The sequence below is a fragment of the Gasterosteus aculeatus genome, chromosome 11 (genome assembly GCF_964276395.1).
Source record: "Gasterosteus aculeatus chromosome 11, fGasAcu3.hap1.1, whole genome shotgun sequence".
Classification (NCBI taxonomy): domain Eukaryota; kingdom Metazoa; phylum Chordata; class Actinopteri; order Perciformes; family Gasterosteidae; genus Gasterosteus; species Gasterosteus aculeatus.
In genome coordinates this window covers 4,111,865-4,128,986 of record NC_135699.1, presented here as the reverse complement: position 1 = coordinate 4,128,986, position 17,122 = coordinate 4,111,865, and the positions used below count along the sequence as shown (strand labels likewise).

At 47.6% G+C, this 17,122-nt stretch overlaps 2 protein-coding genes across 14 annotated transcripts in view; one reads left to right on the top strand and one right to left on the bottom strand.

Annotated features, from left to right (window-relative positions):
* Positions 1-1,022: 1,022 nt before the first annotated feature.
* prpsap2 (phosphoribosyl pyrophosphate synthetase-associated protein 2) lies at positions 1,023-9,342 on the bottom strand. 3 transcript variants are annotated; one of them, XM_040190343.2, is made up of 12 exons: positions 9,191-9,342; positions 7,791-7,825; positions 7,528-7,688; positions 6,742-6,794; positions 6,360-6,426; positions 6,096-6,268; positions 5,768-5,883; positions 4,954-5,009; positions 4,552-4,700; positions 4,384-4,454; positions 2,801-2,947; positions 1,023-2,701 (listed from the first exon to the last, which is right to left on the bottom strand). In XM_040190343.2, the coding sequence occupies exons 2-12, from the start codon at positions 7,809-7,811 to the stop codon at positions 2,543-2,545; spliced, it is 1,173 nt and encodes a 390-aa protein (XP_040046277.1). In that variant the 5' UTR covers positions 7,812-7,825; positions 9,191-9,342; the 3' UTR covers positions 1,023-2,542. The 3 variants fall into 3 exon arrangements, with proteins under 3 accessions (XP_040046277.1, XP_040046278.1, XP_077940616.1); XM_040190344.2 differs by lacking the exon at positions 7,791-7,825 and having other exon boundaries at positions 9,191-9,298; XM_078084490.1 differs by lacking the exon at positions 9,191-9,342 and having other exon boundaries at positions 7,791-7,949.
* A 4,042-nt stretch (positions 9,343-13,384) lies between these two features.
* caskin1 (CASK interacting protein 1) overlaps positions 13,385-17,122 on the top strand; it is a 62,072-nt gene continuing 58,334 nt past the window's right edge. For all 11 annotated transcript variants that reach the window (XM_078084488.1, XM_078084487.1, XM_078084486.1 and 8 more), the window contains exon 1: positions 13,385-14,252. In XM_078084488.1, the coding sequence (XP_077940614.1) occupies positions 14,159-14,252 (94 nt within the window). In that variant the 5' untranslated portion in view covers positions 13,385-14,158. The remainder of the gene's footprint in view (positions 14,253-17,122) is intronic.

Below are 17,122 nucleotides of genomic sequence, written 5' to 3'. Positions count from 1 at the left end.
TGCCTCGACTGCACTGGAGGGAGGTTGTTGTTTACTCCTGATAAGGTGAGTGTGTTGTGTGCTGTGCTACATGATGTGGCACAGCTTCCAAACGTGCCTCGACCCCCTGACGCCGATGTTGGCCCAGACCCCCGATCCCCAATCATTGCCGCCTGTCTCCCATCAGGAGGGGACAGGTCTGGTGTCCCCTTTCCCACCTGGGGCAGACACACTTTGGCGATGGCGCGATAAACGCTTTTTTGCATCCACTTTGATGTCAGACCATTTTTTCTTTATTTCGGCCGGTCCGAGGTTAGGAGGCTGCAGCGTTGCTGTGGTGCCTTTTTGTCATTAGTGATGCCCACACTGACACTGTGCCCTCCATAAAGCTTTTCACTTCTCCTTTCCACCTCGCCAATGATCATTTCCACTTCACACTGAGTGAAGTTACATTTCTTCATTGTTCTCTCAGTGTTTGCCATGATTTCGCAATCGATGAATATTCATTTGTGGGCGTTCCACAGACCATATATGGGCAGCTATGGGCGTGACATGAAGCCGCGCTGCATTTAGAAGTGATTGTGATTTATTAAGGGAAAACTGCGTAGGACGTGCGTGCGCACGGTTTTATAACTGAATATTTCTGTGCGTACGCACGTCCTACGTTTCATCCGTACGCCACTTCTGGCGCAAATCCTACGCAAGGTTTTATAAATGAGGCCCCTGGTCTGACGCATGCGCCCACTCGCAGAGTGCGACCCCCCCGCGGGACTTTTTAGGAATAGCAGCTACTTTAATAGAAATCAAATTTACTTACAAGGTCATCCGGCCGTATGCTTGACACCCCTGCTTTAAACCACCAACCGTTTTTTGTTGAAGTTGCTAAACACTAGTTTGACATTTAACAATTAATTTATTTTCAATGGTAAGTTAAACCTCCCGTTAGCATGCTAACATGCTAATGGGGCACCTGCCAAAACAAAAGCGTGTTTTACCGAGAAAGCACATACCAGATTTATAAATCTAGAAAAAACAGTCACTACTTTCATTGGTCATTATTTATTCATAATTGTTGAAAATAAATACAAAACATTTCTCGTAAAGTGACAAAGACCTGCTTCAGTCAAGTTCTGCTCGTCAGAAGAAAAAAATGATTTCTCTACTCTCCAAAGTTTAACTGCGGGTGTGTTCGAGCAAATTTCAGTCTCCTCCGGTATAATCTTAACTCATAATTAAGAAGTACCTTCAGCTCTTAACCGGAGTGTAAAACTGCCCAGATCCGTCGGGCTGGAGGGGCAATTTGTGACATGAACAAATATAAAATCATGGCACAATGTTATACGGATGACTCATGGAACGCCGTAAAAGAAAGAAAAAAATACAATGTCTGGAATGCCTAATTGACCAGTTATAATTTCCTGTGGATATTCCAGTTCAATTTTAGCAATGAGTAGATTTGACACCAGATTAGCAGCATTAGCATCTGCTATGGCAACCACGGCCAGCTAGAAGCAGTCTACTTAACTACATCAGTACCACATTCTGGACCACATGGATGAACAGGAAGGGGGTTAATCGTGTCCTCTGATTACCTGCGCAGGTTAATTAGCTGGGAAACTGCACCTTTCTGGATCAATACAATAAAAACAGGTTTGTATGTCTGAGAAGTGAAGGCCTGTGTGTTTGGAGCGTGTCAGGTAGAAGGCACTGTTTCTAATGCAGTTAGTAAGAAAGACAATTTACTGCCAGGGAGCAGGGGGGGGCTTCAATGCTAACAAATGTTACATTATGATGGACATTAATTTGTGAGGAGAGAACATTTTAAAGAAGAGGACAGTAAAAAGAAGAGACTGAGGTGTGTGTTTAGTTTGTCATGAGCAGAGGGAGACAGGCAGCCGTCCTGTGAGGGCAAAGGTCTGTGTGTCTGCTTTCAATCTTATATGTTGATGGAGGGTTCTGATTTTTTTTTTTTTAAGTAAGATTATATGAGGTGTGTCGGTCGGTTTGGAGAGACACACCGTGGTCCCAGTACAGAATTAAAGCAATGCTCTGCTGTGGCCGGGGGCAAGAATCAGTCAGTTGGGGTGTACAATAGTCTCACCTCTTGACTCCTTCAGCATCTACGCTCTGTTCACCATAAGCATGGCCGTGGCTTTGAAGACCGCGTAGTTAGCGGCTTCAGTTTGGTCAGAAATTAATTTGGCGGTAAATGTGATCTGAATAGAGCGTAAACGTTTTGTATTCAAGCACATACATTTTAGGATCGTAGCATCCACTTTACTGCCCCCCTCACAGCAGTGCATCGCTTTCCTACTCACGTCTGTTGGAGTGCCACGTGCAACCTCACAAAAAAACTCTCCAATAAAATCTAAAGTAACCCTTTAAGCTGCACTCGGGCTTTGTGTTTATGTTCATCATACGAGCAGGACATGGATATATTTTCATTATGCGTGTGTAGCGATTTCAGTGTTAGACATTCACCTCTATGTTTGTAAAAGAAACATAAGGCAAATAGTGTTTGAGAGTGTGTGTCTGTGTCTGTGTGTGTGTGCGTGCGTGGCGCTCAGTCGTCCATGCCGATGTTGCGGAACAGGTAGGACATGGACTCTCCGTTGTGGATGCGGCGGATGGCCTCCGACAGGATCATGCTGATGTCCACCGTCTTGATCTTCGGACACTGGAGCTTCTGGAGCTCGTGAGGAATCGTGTTGGTCACCACCACCTGGAGGAAGGCGACGATGATGAGGATGAAGGCAGATATGTTAATTGAAGGGGGTGGGCGGGGGAATCGAGCAGTACGAGGGTCAGAGTTCACACTTACCTCGTCGATGGCCGACTCTTCTATGAACCTGGGGGCATCCAAGGAGAGGATGCCGTGCGTTGCCATGACGAAGATCTTGTAGGCGCCCCGTTCCTTCAGCGTCTCCGCTGCCGCCACAAAACTGTCAACGTCGTCGATGATGTCGTCCTGTGGGACAAACGGACCCGTCTCAAACACGCCCTTCAGTGAAAAACTCTAAAAACATCCTCAGACTGTTTTTAATGTCGTTGATACAAACTGAACAAGCCTCTGAGCCTTAATAGCCATCAATTAAATGAACAGAGAGACAAACGCTTAATGCTTTGATTGTAAGAAAGAAACTGGTGGATATTAAATCAACCAGCCGGCCATGAGGGCAATCCAGATGTTTTCACTGCAGTGCCTTTATCCCTGCAGGAACAGGCTTTAGGAAAAGAAAAAGGGGAATCCTGAATGATGCGACTGCAGGCCAGAGTAGAACGGCAACCCCTGAATATTTTAAGTGCTAACGCCTAAATGCATTGAATAGAGCTGAAGGAGAACTTTAATTGGATCTCATGTTCTACATCAGCGATTCCCAAAGTGTGGGCCCCGGCTCCCTGGTGGGCCGCGAGAGGTCATTTACAATAAATAAATAAAGTTTAAGTTTCAATTTTTAAAAGTTTGAAATTAATATAAAATTATTTATGATGCGGCACATTAGTTATGTGCAACATTAATTGATGAAGCACAAACAATTTAAACGAACAGATTAATAAAACAATAAGGCTCGCGCTCAAAACGGCTGCTCTTGTCCGCCTGTCGTTCAACAACGGGGCGCCGTCTTGTAGTATTTAAGTAAATATACCGCATTTTCCGCACTCCAAGGCACACTTAAAAGGCTTTAACTTCCTCAAAAAACGACAGTGCCTTATAATCCGGAGCGCCTTATATATATGGATCAATTGGTTAATCCATACTGGTTGTACACGGCGCTCAAGGCGCTCTGCCAAACATGCCAAAGCTCGGTCTACGACGGCGAGATGCTGAGCGGAGCTCAAGCGCGTGAGATATGAGCTTGTTTCAGGGCGCGTCGGAGAAACAAAGCTGTCGTTCTTGCCGAGCACTTCATGAGATTAAAGAGCGAGAGACGGCGCCCTTTTCTCTACAGTAGCTGAACCGTCTTAACGGGGAAAATAAGTTATTCTAAAAGCAGCCGAAGATTTAAGGCGTGGATGGCGAGGGGGGGCGGTTCACGTTTCGCAAGCGAGCAAATACCTCGCGAGACGGACTTTTACTCGCGGATGTTTGATTTTGGTTAAATTCTAAAAGGTCATTTAATTATTATGTTTTGATCAGAGTTGTGATTAAAGGTTCGGGTGGGCCGCGAAAGATTTTCATATTTCAAATTGGGCCGCGGCATTCCTGAGTTTGGGAACTGCTGCTCTACATCAATAATGAAAAAACAAACTTAATGAATAACTTAATCTCTATCGTTTGGTCCAGCCGTGTGTAATGCAATAACAAATAGTGTAAAGATTTGTGCCCTCAGCTCCTCTTTCCCAGAGTTCACTGCGTCTCCTTCCGGAGAGTCTCGTATCCAAAGCAAAAGCGGGTGGCCTCACCACTATGATGGCGATGCGTCCTCCGACGTCTCCTACCACGGTGATGGGCGGCTTCTCTTTGGGGATCAACACTGGAAATGAAGCCCCACCCCCCCAAAAAAAGAGAATCAAAAGCCTGTTCCGTCACACGGCGGTTACAGGATTTGTGGTGGCGGCGGCGTGCGTTACGTGGGATCTCCATGCTGGGGTGAATGGCTCCGGTGGTCTTGACGGTGGGCGGCGAGTGACGCCCGTCCACCTGGTCCGACTCGGCGTCCTGGGCCTCGCCGTGGATCACCGCGAGGCCCAGACGCAGCCGCTCGGCAAACGACTGAGCCCTGATGCAGCCACACCGGGGAGGACAGTTCAGAAACCACGGCAACAGAAAACGAGACACATGCGTAGATACAAAGCACAGCGTCCCGCCACAAATGTGTAAACTTGCAGCTTTGCGTCCATGGTTCAAGCGCAAAGGAACATAACTTCCTCCGGGAAGGTTCATGAATAACTCAATAATGAAATGATTCAAAGCCGTAAAGGGAGTTTATAACCAGCGAGTGAGGGGGGGGGGGGGGGGGGGGTTGACTGTACCTTTTGGCAGAGGCTGGGGATTTGGCCACGATCACAGCATTTCTATAGTCGGGGATCTGGAGGGAAAGGACAATACGACGTTTAATGTCAGATTAGAATACGATGGACGGTGTCTCTCTGCATACGTCTTCCCCACAGGTGAGGATGCCGATTGTGATGGAAGATTTGACCAGACAATCGGGAATAAAGAATGCTGTCTCCGAAACAAAGTGGTCTTTCTCTGTTTATTTCTTGCACGGGAAAGAAGATAAATGATGTTTTACCACTATGATCACATGCCAGAGGGGAAGCCGGCTCGTCTAAAAGCCAGGACCTTTGGTTAAAACCATGTGATGGCCAATCTCCCACCGTTGTTCAGGGGGATGAGGATTTGCAGGCACAACAGGAAGTTAGCGTCTTTGCTACCACCTTTTTGAAAAGGTCAGATAAAGGCTTCAAATTTCACACGAGGTATTTACTGACTCACTATATGTCAATAACTAAACGCTTGGGTTAACCACAGGATTTATTTCAGCTCTAGTGATTATTGTCCTCTTGACCGATGCAGGGTTAAAAAAAGCCTTTCAAACCTGTGGTTATGAAAAATAAAGCCAATGCAAAAGGGACTTCAATTAGCATCCTCGCTAATGTCCATCCGCGGCGGTTTAGTTTGTTAGAAGTCTCTGAGAAAATGACAGATTCCAACTTGCTTCATTTCCTCAGAAACATGAGTTAATGTTCTCGATCTTTAGTTTCAAGTCCTCTTCAAAACAGCACGAGTTCCATTTAGTAAACTACAAACTGTAAACAGACCGCAGAGCAGAGTTTGCGTTACCTCTTCCTGTATGTACTGCAGCAGGAAGGGGGACGCTCTCAGATTGTCCACTGGGATGTTGAAGAAGCCTTGGATCTCTTTCTGATGGAGGTCCATGGTGATCAGGTGGGTGAGACCTACACAACACAGTCAGCTCCGCGCTGTCAATGCTAAAATTTTAACCACCTACGGTATTCGGAGTTCAAAATAGCGAAGATTGCCACGAAGCGTCATGCTTGCAGGTGTGTTTAACAACCACGTTTAGAAAAGATGGACGCAGGTCAGCAGCCTCGTGAGCAAGTTCTACTTCACCCTGGTTTCTCTTCCCCACCCCCTCACCCCCACCTACCAGCTTTACACATCATGGAGGCGATGAGTTTGGAGACGATGGAGCCCCTCTTCCTCATCTTGCACTGCTTGCTGTAGGGGAAGTAGGGGAGGACGCCTGTGATGCTCCTGGCGCAGGACGTCCTGCAGGCGTACACCAGGATCAGCATCTCCATGATGGTGGTGTTCACATCCCTGAGGGCGGAGGGGAGAGAAGGGGCAGGGGGGGGGGTCAGGGTGGGGGACACGGTAGTGTCAGGGACACGTTTCAGAGGTCCTCCCTTACTTGGACACCGTTTGGATCACGAAGACATCTTTGCCTCGCACCGACTCTTGGACCTGCACCCGCGTTTCTATGGAAACAACAAAAGACAAGGAGCGTGAGAACGGCGGGAGCAGCGAGAGCGAAACCCACCTCACATGAGAGCCCCCCCCCCCCCCCCCCCCCGGTGCCTCCCATGCGCCCCGGGCTGTAAATACAAGCATTCCAGAAATGTGCCTCCCAGGGAACGAGATTAGGAAACAATCCTAATAAAAATAAAAGCTTACGTCCAGTTTGTGAAGAAGAAAAAAGAAGTGAAAGTCTCTTAATGTCTCTTTTGACAGATAACATCTGGCACAATAACAGGCTCTCTTAATAGAATGAGAACAATAGTAATAATAATCACCTCTGTTAGACTCCTGGTACACCTGCACCTTGCCAAGCTCCACCCCCAACCGCCTGGAGTAAAGAGGAGGAGGAGTCAAGAGGACGCTTGTATGTTTACATTGTGCAGAGCGAAGGAATGCTGGGAGAAAGCAGGCGTCGATTATCTACGATGGAAAACACACGTTTGCTGCTACAGCCGGTTAGCTGCTCACACGGAATGTCAGTGTCCCCGTCAGTGCCCCCGACTGTTGGGGAATGTTCCGGTTACACATAAACGCCATGAAACACAGCCGCTGTTGCAACTCGCTACGAGACGCTGGGTGTCGTTTCCCGTTGAACAGAAGGAGAGAAAGCGCTGCTGTACTCGGGGTTTGGGTCATTTTTGGCTCGAGGACTTAATCGCTCTTCGGCATTTACAAATTAAAACCGCTTGGGGTTCTTCTGGAACTGCTCATGTAGAGTTACTTGACCCCTGAACTCCATTAGTAAATTAGCTAGTTTCATGTCTGGTTAGAGTACTATATAGTATTTAATATCTAAGTACTTTCTTATAGCATTGTTATTGTTATTTAAAGCATTTAACGTGTTATTTATTTAACACACACACACACACACACACACACACACGACTTTAACTTCTACTATTGAGTCGATACAATCCCAAATAGAATTTAAATAAAAACTACTAATAGCATGGTGGGAATTTGCTAAATTAAATCAAACTGCTGACAGATGCTGACGGTGGAAATAGCGTCGCTTTGGTAGATTACTTGTAGCAGAAACAATGAAATTCCCTCTGACTCACTCGGAGATCCTCTTGCCCATCTCGCGGCTGGAGGGGTGCGAGTTGGCGGTGAAGATGACCAGGCCGCCCTTGGTGTGGTTCATGTCGACGGGGTCTTGGATGCTGATCTCCCCGCACTCAGGCAGTGGATCCCTGGGCACCCACGCTGCGCTGAGCTCGTCCTGCAGCCGAGGAACGGGACCTTTAGTTAGTCCCCGAAGCACTTTCTTATACATAAAAGCAGGGTTTTTTTCCAGATGAAAGCATAATTACTACTTAAATACCTCCGTATTCTCACACCGCATCTTGGGATCTTTGGCTGTGTTGGAGTTACAAACAAACACAAACTGAGGCACAACGTTCTTGTTCACGTAAAATACATCAGAATGTGATTAATGGGACTTTCTTCATGAACTTCCGGTTCACGGCCAGGCGGCATCCTCCAGCTGGATAGAGTCACAGCATCGTCTCCACAAACATTGCTGCAGCTGTATCTTCTCGTTTTGAATGAAACAGAGCGGGATAACATCCCAATCTTTGAAGAAGCTTTTCAAAATCAAGAGTTATGGAGTTCAACATTTCCCTCCCTAACAGAGCGCGTGCCTTGTCCTAATCCTGTAGAGGACCAGATAAAATACTCTACAGTCACTCAATAGTCTTTCAAAACGCGTTATTAGTTTATTACATTGATTCAATATCAGACAAAAAAAATAATTTATTAAGGATTGTTCTCCCACGACTATTGAGGCAGTCCATCCATCCTATCCACCTTCCTACCTTCCCTCCTACCTGCGCGCACGCTGCCGGTGCGCTCATTGCGCGTCCCCGCGGTCTGCGTGGAGCCGGGAGCGAGCGGTCACTGTGCACGTTGCCGCTACATTTGGCGACTCTCTCCGCTACAGCAGAAGAACTTAACCTTCTGAGGTAGCTTCTCTCGTTGGAATTGCTTCAAGCGGCTCTAACTAGAGTTCTAAATCTAGTCTCTTCATTTTAAAAGCGTTCACAAACTTTTTAGAGCACTCCATTTTAAAAACGTCTTATTCATTACTTAAGATGTTAATATACAGGCTACTTTAGAAGGGCAACAGGTTTTAGTGCTGTACACTTAATAATAAGAGGGTTAGTGGAACAAACAAAAGGCAGATGTCATGCAGCAATGTGCAACCACAATATATAGGCGATAACTGGACGGGTAATCAATAAATTAGCCTTACTATACTGTATTAAACATGTCTCGTAGAAGTGTGAGGTGTCATTCAGGGGTCAATGGCATTTAATGGGCTCACTCGTGATCTGAACAGGAGGAACGCATCGTTCCTTCCTACTATCAACAGTCGCCACATTAGCTTCCTCGTGTTGCTAAGCTAGCTGAATAACCTCGGGTTTGACCCGTTACCGTTGCTAAGGGCCGTTCCGCAACCACCGCGTCAGCGTTGTATCCGAGCAGACTACTTTTGGGGATAAAGTAACGTCAGCTAATGTCCCACGTTGGGTTGTAACACCACGAGATAACGTTAGCTAACGGTAACACGCAAGTACTAACGCGATAGCTCGCGGGGAATAATCTTGCCGTGCAAAGCTCTTGAATGCGCGCATTGATTTGTCATGCATCAGAAAGCAAGGCGGTCATATTACAAAAATCTAATAACGACTATTTACAAAAACAAAACGCGGTAATACTCACCAGTTTGCGTGTTATGTCGGGTTACAATCTGCAACCGATAGTATTTGAATATACGAGGCTCCTGCCCTTTTCAACCCCTCAGTCCGACTGCGTGCGACCCCGTGATGGATGTGCGGCTCGGCCAATCAGAGACGGGGACGCGGAGAAGGGGCGACTCTGTGGTGCATTTACGTGCTCTGTAGAAACCCGTAAATACATGATGGACCGTGGTCCGTGTACGTTTTGATAGTCCCTTTTACCGTAAAAACGAGAAAACGAAAACACTCGTTTTAAATCCAAAACGGTAAAACGGAAGTGGACAGTCGTTTTCTCGTTTTTCGTTCAGAACCAAAAAACGACACAAAGTCACAACTTTTTACTCCGTTAATCCCTTTTGCGGTTTTGCCCATAAAACGAAAATACGAACCGGAGCCACTAAACCGGAAGTACGTCGATTTTCACAGTAAGAGTCAACGCAATGGAACCTGTGTATGCTAGAAATCCGTCTGCGATGCCAGCGGTTAAAAGTTAATCAATGGATATAAATAAATAGTCCTGGACCGACGGGATGTGTTAGCACCAGTAGTTGACAACACGCACACTCGTTGCTCTTGGATCAGATATTTATCTTCCTCGCATTGTGTCAGTGAAGGCAGCGCAGAGACAGTTCAAGGAGACGCACAGTAAACGTGCGAACATGTATTTAAACCATAGATTTACTTATATTTAACTGTGTTTGCGTTATTTATGAAGGTTATTACAGATGTATTTAATGTTGGACTTTTGGTTTCTTTAAATATCATCATTATTTGTCACACTTCAATACTGAATGTAACCCGTAGAGGTCAAAGGATGAGAATATCTAATGTTGGTCTGTGTCACAATTACAATTACTTCAGTTTTATTGCCGTCAGATTTGCCTTAAGTTATCACTGATTGTGTCCATGTTAGTTCCACCTCAAAGCCAGATTTTAGGGCAGCTTCTCGATTGCACAGAGACATTTTATTTCCAAGAGAAAATTATTGTTAAACATTCAATTCTTATTTATGTGGCATCAGTCTGGCCGCCTGATGGGACATTCTTGTGGTTCTCAGCAGCGTCTGAGGTTCCTGGAGACTCGTCATCTGTCCCACTCAGGTCAGACACCAGCCTGTCTCTGAAAGTGGTTCTCTGATGAATTTCCGATTCATCTTTACTGTAAAACTTTTGATCATTTTTGCGGCATGATTAATCATTTGGTTGAGTCTTGTGGGTGGAGCAATGTAAACGAAAAACGAGAAAACGAGTGTTTTCGTTTACTGTTTTTTTACGGTAAAAGGGACTATCAAAACGTACACGGACCGAACAAGCCACTTGGTGGCAGTGTGTAGCTCTGGATGCCTCAAGCTGCATCATCTCAGCTCATCATCAGCTCATCTCAACTCTTGTTAGAAAGAGGGACTCTCAAGTTTGAAATGAACGTGGTTTCAGGTGTATTGTTACTACTATTTCCTTTCACTGCACACACTAATTATTAAAACTCCTTATCAATTACATACCAACATGCAATCAGGACCAATCACTCCAGAAAGAGTTGCTTTTGATGGGAAACGGAAAGAGGTGTTATTGATCAATCTTAATGAAGTATGACAATGTTACATACAATGTGTCTATTAAAGCATTTTCATAGTTGTGCATTTGCACTCGTCATTTAAAGCGTTGCAGGTTGGCTTTATCTCAAAAGATCTCAGCCTTGTTGCCTGTTTGTTTGATCAGGTGGAAATGTTGTATGTGTGCACGTGAACATGGCGTGCACCTTTTTCTCTCGAACCCTCAGAACGTACAATTTTGGTTGAGATTTTTACAGGCGAGTGAGCTTCTTTTGCTTTAACAGAGGGACATATTTATAAATACGCTCTCACTACCATATGAGCTACTCCTCAGTATTCTTACATAAGGCACTGGATATGTGGAGGAGGCAGAGAGCGGCATGCAAGCACTGCTCGCTGCCCACACGTACATGCACAAACACACGCACACAAACATACAAACACAATGGAGAGGAGAGCCGTGGTTTTACAGAGAAAGAAGACCGGCTGGATAAAAGTTGAGGTCAAAAACACTGTTTTGTGCTCTTCCTTCTCTACTTGTCTGGGATATGCAAACTATACACGTTTGTAGAGGGACTCGATTGTAAAAATAAAATAGACATTAAATATGAAATATAATCTGATATGTTATGTAGAAATCTAATCTTAAATTCTTTCATTCGCTCAGGTTGAGCAGATTGGTAGCAGATGTTGAAGTGTCACTTTAAATACAATAATTACATAATTACGACAGGTGACAAGCAACAGAACTAATCACCGAAAGACATTCAAATGTGTAAAGACTACCATTTTATTTTAGGACTACGGCGGAATCCTTTTTCAGCACAAAAGTTTAAAAGTAGCTTGATGTAGGCTCATGTAAGACATCCACCAATCAGGCTGCCAAACAATATCGGCTTTGTGTCATTTGTTGAGCACCTCTTTGTTGGCTGATGTTCTTTTCTTCCAAGTTTGAGACATGAAGGCCGAGGCTCAGTCTCTTCCAGGAGGTCCGTTGCCCGGTGGTGGGGGACCGCTGAAAAGACAAGGAAGCAGAGCATGCTTCAGGACCGCGATGCTGTGATTGACAGGTCTACCAAAGCCGCATCTAACGTCGGTCTCCTCTATTCCCAATATTGTAACTTCTGTCCATTGGTTGCAAAAAACAAAGACGGCAACGGCCCGTATAAGATGGCAAAGGCCAAAACTCTGAACTCAAGGCTTGAAAACAGCAGTCCACAAATCAATGGGTGACAACACGATGACTCCGTCCACGTCTTATACAGTCTATAATATGACGTTAGCATTCATTCTATAGCTGTAAACAAAGCATAGCACTTATAACCACTCAGACATGCAAATTTCAGTTCTTCGAAACCTTTTTATTCAAAAACCTGCACAGCCAATGACATTCCCACGAATCTCACTTTGTGTATTAATTGCTAATTATCAAATGCTAGCATGATTGACGTGCGTATGCAAGGGCGTAACCACGGTGTAGACATTGGGGGGTCCAAATGAATACCCTTCCTCATCATTTTTTTTGTTTAGTGCATTGCCTACAATTCTATATTTGTAAATGAAAATTCGCAAATTTAGAACATAGTTTTGAGGACTACATTGACCATCTGTATTCACATCTAAAGGAATAGTGTAGTTTCTCAGGGGCGGTGACTGCTCGTCCACTTTGTTTAGGTGAGTTCGGCGTGTCTGTCCCTCTCCTTGTCTCTGTAACCACATGTCATTTTATCAGAACGACTGACCTTCATGATCTATCATTTAATATTCTGCTTTTACGAGGCTACTATTTGCTTACACATTTATTTCGGTATCAAGTTACTTTCGGTTACTATCATTACTCTACCTCCTCTCCAACAAGTTAACTAACGTTACTTTCTTTGCTCTCAACTGACTGACAAAAAAGTGATAGGTAACCATGACAACGCAGAACGACGCGAGTTGGTTTCAAACTAAATCACACAAGTGTACAATTAGGATTCACACTCTTGTGTTTTTCTTAACAAAGGAAGTAAATTGAAAATAAATAAGATATAACAATACACCGATCCATTGAGAGGGTTCATAAAAGGAGAACATATATTTTACATATTTTAGGCTGTATATTGGGGGGGGACAGAAAAGGGAGGCGAGAGAAAAGGAGGCGAAATAATGGGCCATAGGAACAATAACAAGGAGATGAGGAAAGGAGGCGAGAGAAAGGGCCATAGGAACAATAACAAGGAGATGAGGAAAGGAGGCGAGAGAAAGGGTAATAGGAACAATAACAAGGAGATGAGGAAAGGAGGCGAAATAATGGGCCATAGGAACAATAACAAGGAGATGAGGAAAGGAGGCGAGAGAAAGGGCCATAGGAACAAAAACAAGGAGATGAGGAAAGGAGGCAAAATAATGGGCCATAGGAACAATAACAAGGAGATGAGGAAAGGAGGTGAGAGAAAGGGCCATAGGAACAATAACAAGGAGATGAGGAAAGGAGGCGAGAGAAAGGGCCATAGGAACAATAATAAGGAGATGAGGAAAGGAGGCGAGAAAAAGGGCCACAGGAACAATAACAAGGAGATGAGGAAAGGAGGCGGGACAGCCCCGCGCTCCTGGTCCGCCCCCAAGTTGCAGCATGAGCCTTTTAGCGGTGTGAGCCGAGCCAGCTGTAGAGCGCGCGGGTGCGCGTACGAGCCCCCCTCCTCCCCTCTCTCACCCCCCTCCCGCCCGTCCCCCGCCCCACGCGGAGAAAACCAAATACAGAGCCCGAGTGCACGCGGAGGGATGGCAGCGGCCGTGGACTGTGTTTACGACGCAGAGCGCACGTGAGCGGCGTCACCTCGGAAGACGGACGCCGCGCGCACCCGTGTCCTAAACGCACGCGCACGATCCGCTATCATCTGCTCGCGAGCCCGCTCACATCTGTCCGCTTCTTTTTACGTTCGGCTGTTCGTTGTGTTTTTCCGGGGGGGGGAGCGGGGGGGATGGCGCAGATGCAAGGAAGACCGTTTAGCGGACGAGGAGCGCGAGCGGACCGTGGAACCGGGGAGCCTCTCATCCGTACCCTTTAAATTCGACGCACGCGACGCCTGCGCGCTGATACGGGGATCTCGAGCGGCCCGGTAGCCCCCGGTAGCCCCCCGGTAGCCCCCCCCCCGGTCCAGTCGCCAAACCGGCGGCGGTGCACTTGCCAGGGGCGGGAGAACCCGAGAGCATCCCTCCATTCCCGCCCAGTCTTTCCTCCCCTCGCTCTCTCGCCCCCGGCGCATGCCGGAGCTCTAGCGGGGTCTCGTCTGAAGTCAGGGACCAGGGGGGGGGGGGAGGGGGAGAGGGGGGAGGAGGACGGAGGCTGTCCGGCAGCGTGCGGAGGCAGTGTTTCGGAGGATGCTGCGGGAGTAGAGAGCGGCCTCCGAGCGGAAGATGGGGAAGGACCAGGAACTGCTGCAGGCGGTGAAGACCGAGGACCTGCTCACCGTGCAGAAGCTGCTGCAGAGGCCTCGGCCCGGGAAAGCAAGTAAGACATGGAATCCTCCTCATAGGAAAGAAATATATAAAAACCTGCCCCAGATGGTTCACAGGTAGTAACATGCTTCTTACATATCGTTGCCTCTTAGCTTGCAGTATTAGGCCTAATATGATGATGAAGTGTGTAACTGTGTGTGTGTGTGTGTGTGTGTGTGTGTGTGTGTGATAGAGTGAGAAGTAGAGAGGAGGGGTCGTATGCGACGGTGTGTATCAGGGAGGATTAGTGGTGTGATTGGGGGCTGACAGCCCATAGAGACCCCTGTCCGAGCACTGCAGCAGAGAAGAGAGTGGGAGGGATCCAGAGCCTGGTGGGGGTTTTTTGGGGGGGGGGGGGGGGGGGTTTAACGGTTCTCTCCAGTGAGAAACGATGCCAGTGGCCTCGCTTTCGGCAGGGTTCAACGTCACGTGCAATGGCGGGGCACAGATTACACCATCGCCTGCGCGTGTTTGCGTGCGGCAATCGTCCATCAGTGCTCCACTCTGCTGTGCTTCAGAGTGGGCAGCAGAGTGAGGGGGTGGGGGCTATCACCCCGACGCCCCCCCCCCACTCGCTGGTTGGTCATGAGCTAGGCGGCCATGTTGACATGAAGATGAAGGTAGAGCAGGTGATGCGAGCGCGATAGCGGTTCTGTCGGCGGTTCCAGGGGGTCCGGCTCCACAGCGGCGGAGCAGGCGGGACTCGTTTGAATGAAGCGATTTGAATGAGCTGTCCGGGGGTCGAGGAGGACGTCTGATGGCCCAGAATCGTGGTTTTGTTGCGTGCAGTGAAAGCGAAAAGAAGAACGCTGACAACGCTGCTCTTTGACCTTTAAAGGCCCGGCTTCCTCTCACTGAAATGTGTTGGATGATGTTTTGGATGGTCCTGGCTAATGAGACCCCTGACACACCTGTGAAGGACCTATAACTTCACGCATAATCTCTTCTCCTTTTTCTTCTCTTTGTATGTCAAAGACACATAAATTAGTGCGGTCGGTTCATATTGGTCATGAAATCATACACACACATGCACATCTTCTCAACGGCATCCACATAGGTGGACTATATTGTGCTGAGCTTGAAGGCCTGTGTGTAGGCGGGTGGGTGGGCGGGCAGGTTGGTAAAGAGAGAGAAAGCGTGCTTCTGTGCTCCATCGTGCAGCAGCAGCGCCCCTAGTGGACACCAGTGAAGTAGCACGTGTAGAATGACAAACCCGAGGACTCGATGTGGTGGAAAACAGATACACGTACAATTGTGAAGGCACGGCTCCCACTTGATTCATGTGCATGTCGTATTGTTGTTGCTGTTTCGTTTATGTATTCGTTTTGGTGTTTGAGACTGCCGGTGTGTAGAAGTTCGGTATTCTTTTTGAGGGTAACACAGAGGGTGTAACCCACCTAAGCTGAATGATCATCATTGTCTTTGCTGCATCGCTGTGGTTTCAAATGTCCCTGAGCTGTTTATTTGAGCTGCCATTATCCCCCCAATGAGCGCTCTCTCTTCAGCGAGCGTCCTCACCGCCGACGGCCGTCCCATAACTGAAGGTGTTCAAACACAAGACCAAAGGTCTCCCCTCGCTTCGCTCTGTTTGCAGCGCCTCCCTCCCTCTCTCTCCCTATCAGTTCCTGTCAGTCAACTACAAAGACCCGCCTTCATCACCGATGAAGAGCCGCGTGCCGTACAAAACTGTTTAACGTGCTCTGTGAAATTTCATTAGTGGACGTGAAATGCAAATGAAGCCATGTGGTCCTTAAAAGCTAACGTGTTGTGTGTGAGGTGGGTGAGGGGGGGAGGGGGAGGGTTACGTCTACAGGACACTTCTTTTAATACGTGAGGCGGATTGAGGGTCGTTCTATTCAGCAAGAAACAACAAAAAAGCAAGCGGGGGGCGATCGAAGAAGCCAGCGAGGCGGCAATGACGGGGGAGGAGAGGAGAGAGGGTTACTCACACCTGTTTGTCATCTAGCACTCGGCGCTATGTACCTAACGGAGAAGGTACAATAGGGGGGGGAGGGGGGGGGGCCTCCCTGCTGCAACTCCTCTTCTCCTCATCACGCCAGACATACAGTTTACTCTGCACACATTCCCCACACAGACACATCTGGCACCATCTGGAGAGTCAACGTCGCTTTGCTGTCGCTCGGCGCCCCCCCCCCCCCGCACATGGCACCGGTGTGTGTGTGTGTGTGTGTGTGTGAGAGCACGGAGCAGACCACGAGTGTGACCTGAGGTCGGTGTTTGTTGACGGGGCCCTTTCTCGGTGTGTGCGTGTAATCTCTACCTAGTTAGTTTATTGTGTGCTGTTTGTGTGCTGTTTGTGTGTGTTTGTTTGTGTGTGTGTGTGTGTGTGTGTGTGTTACATCAACAAAACGACTTGGGATCCGACCTCCGGCGCGACATTTGCGACGCCGCCAGAGAGCGGGACTCTCCTCCTTCCCTTTCTCTCTTGTTTTTTGATCCCCCCCAGAGAGAAGCAGAGCTACTGACGTCCACAGAGCATTCTGCATTCCCTCCCCCTCCCTCCCTCACCCTCACCCTCCCCCTCCCCCCTGCGCGGATGCGCGAGGCTGGCACAGGAGTGGAGCAGATGATTGCATCCGAGCCAGTGCACATTCACAAAGGAGCAGGGAGGAAGTCTTCGTGTTGGCTAACTGGGCCGTCCCAACCGCACGGAGACGCGCCGCGTCTCTTAGTGGCCGGGTGCCTGTACTATTTAGTGCACGCACTATTGCATTGTGGGAGATAACGTCTGCGCGATTCGTTGTGGTTTTGATGGAATTGCCTTCAAATCTACTCGTGTAATGTGTTTTTATTTCGGAATAACAGATAATCCATAATCCGACCCATGATAGTTCTATTATGTTGATTGGACCCACTGTGATG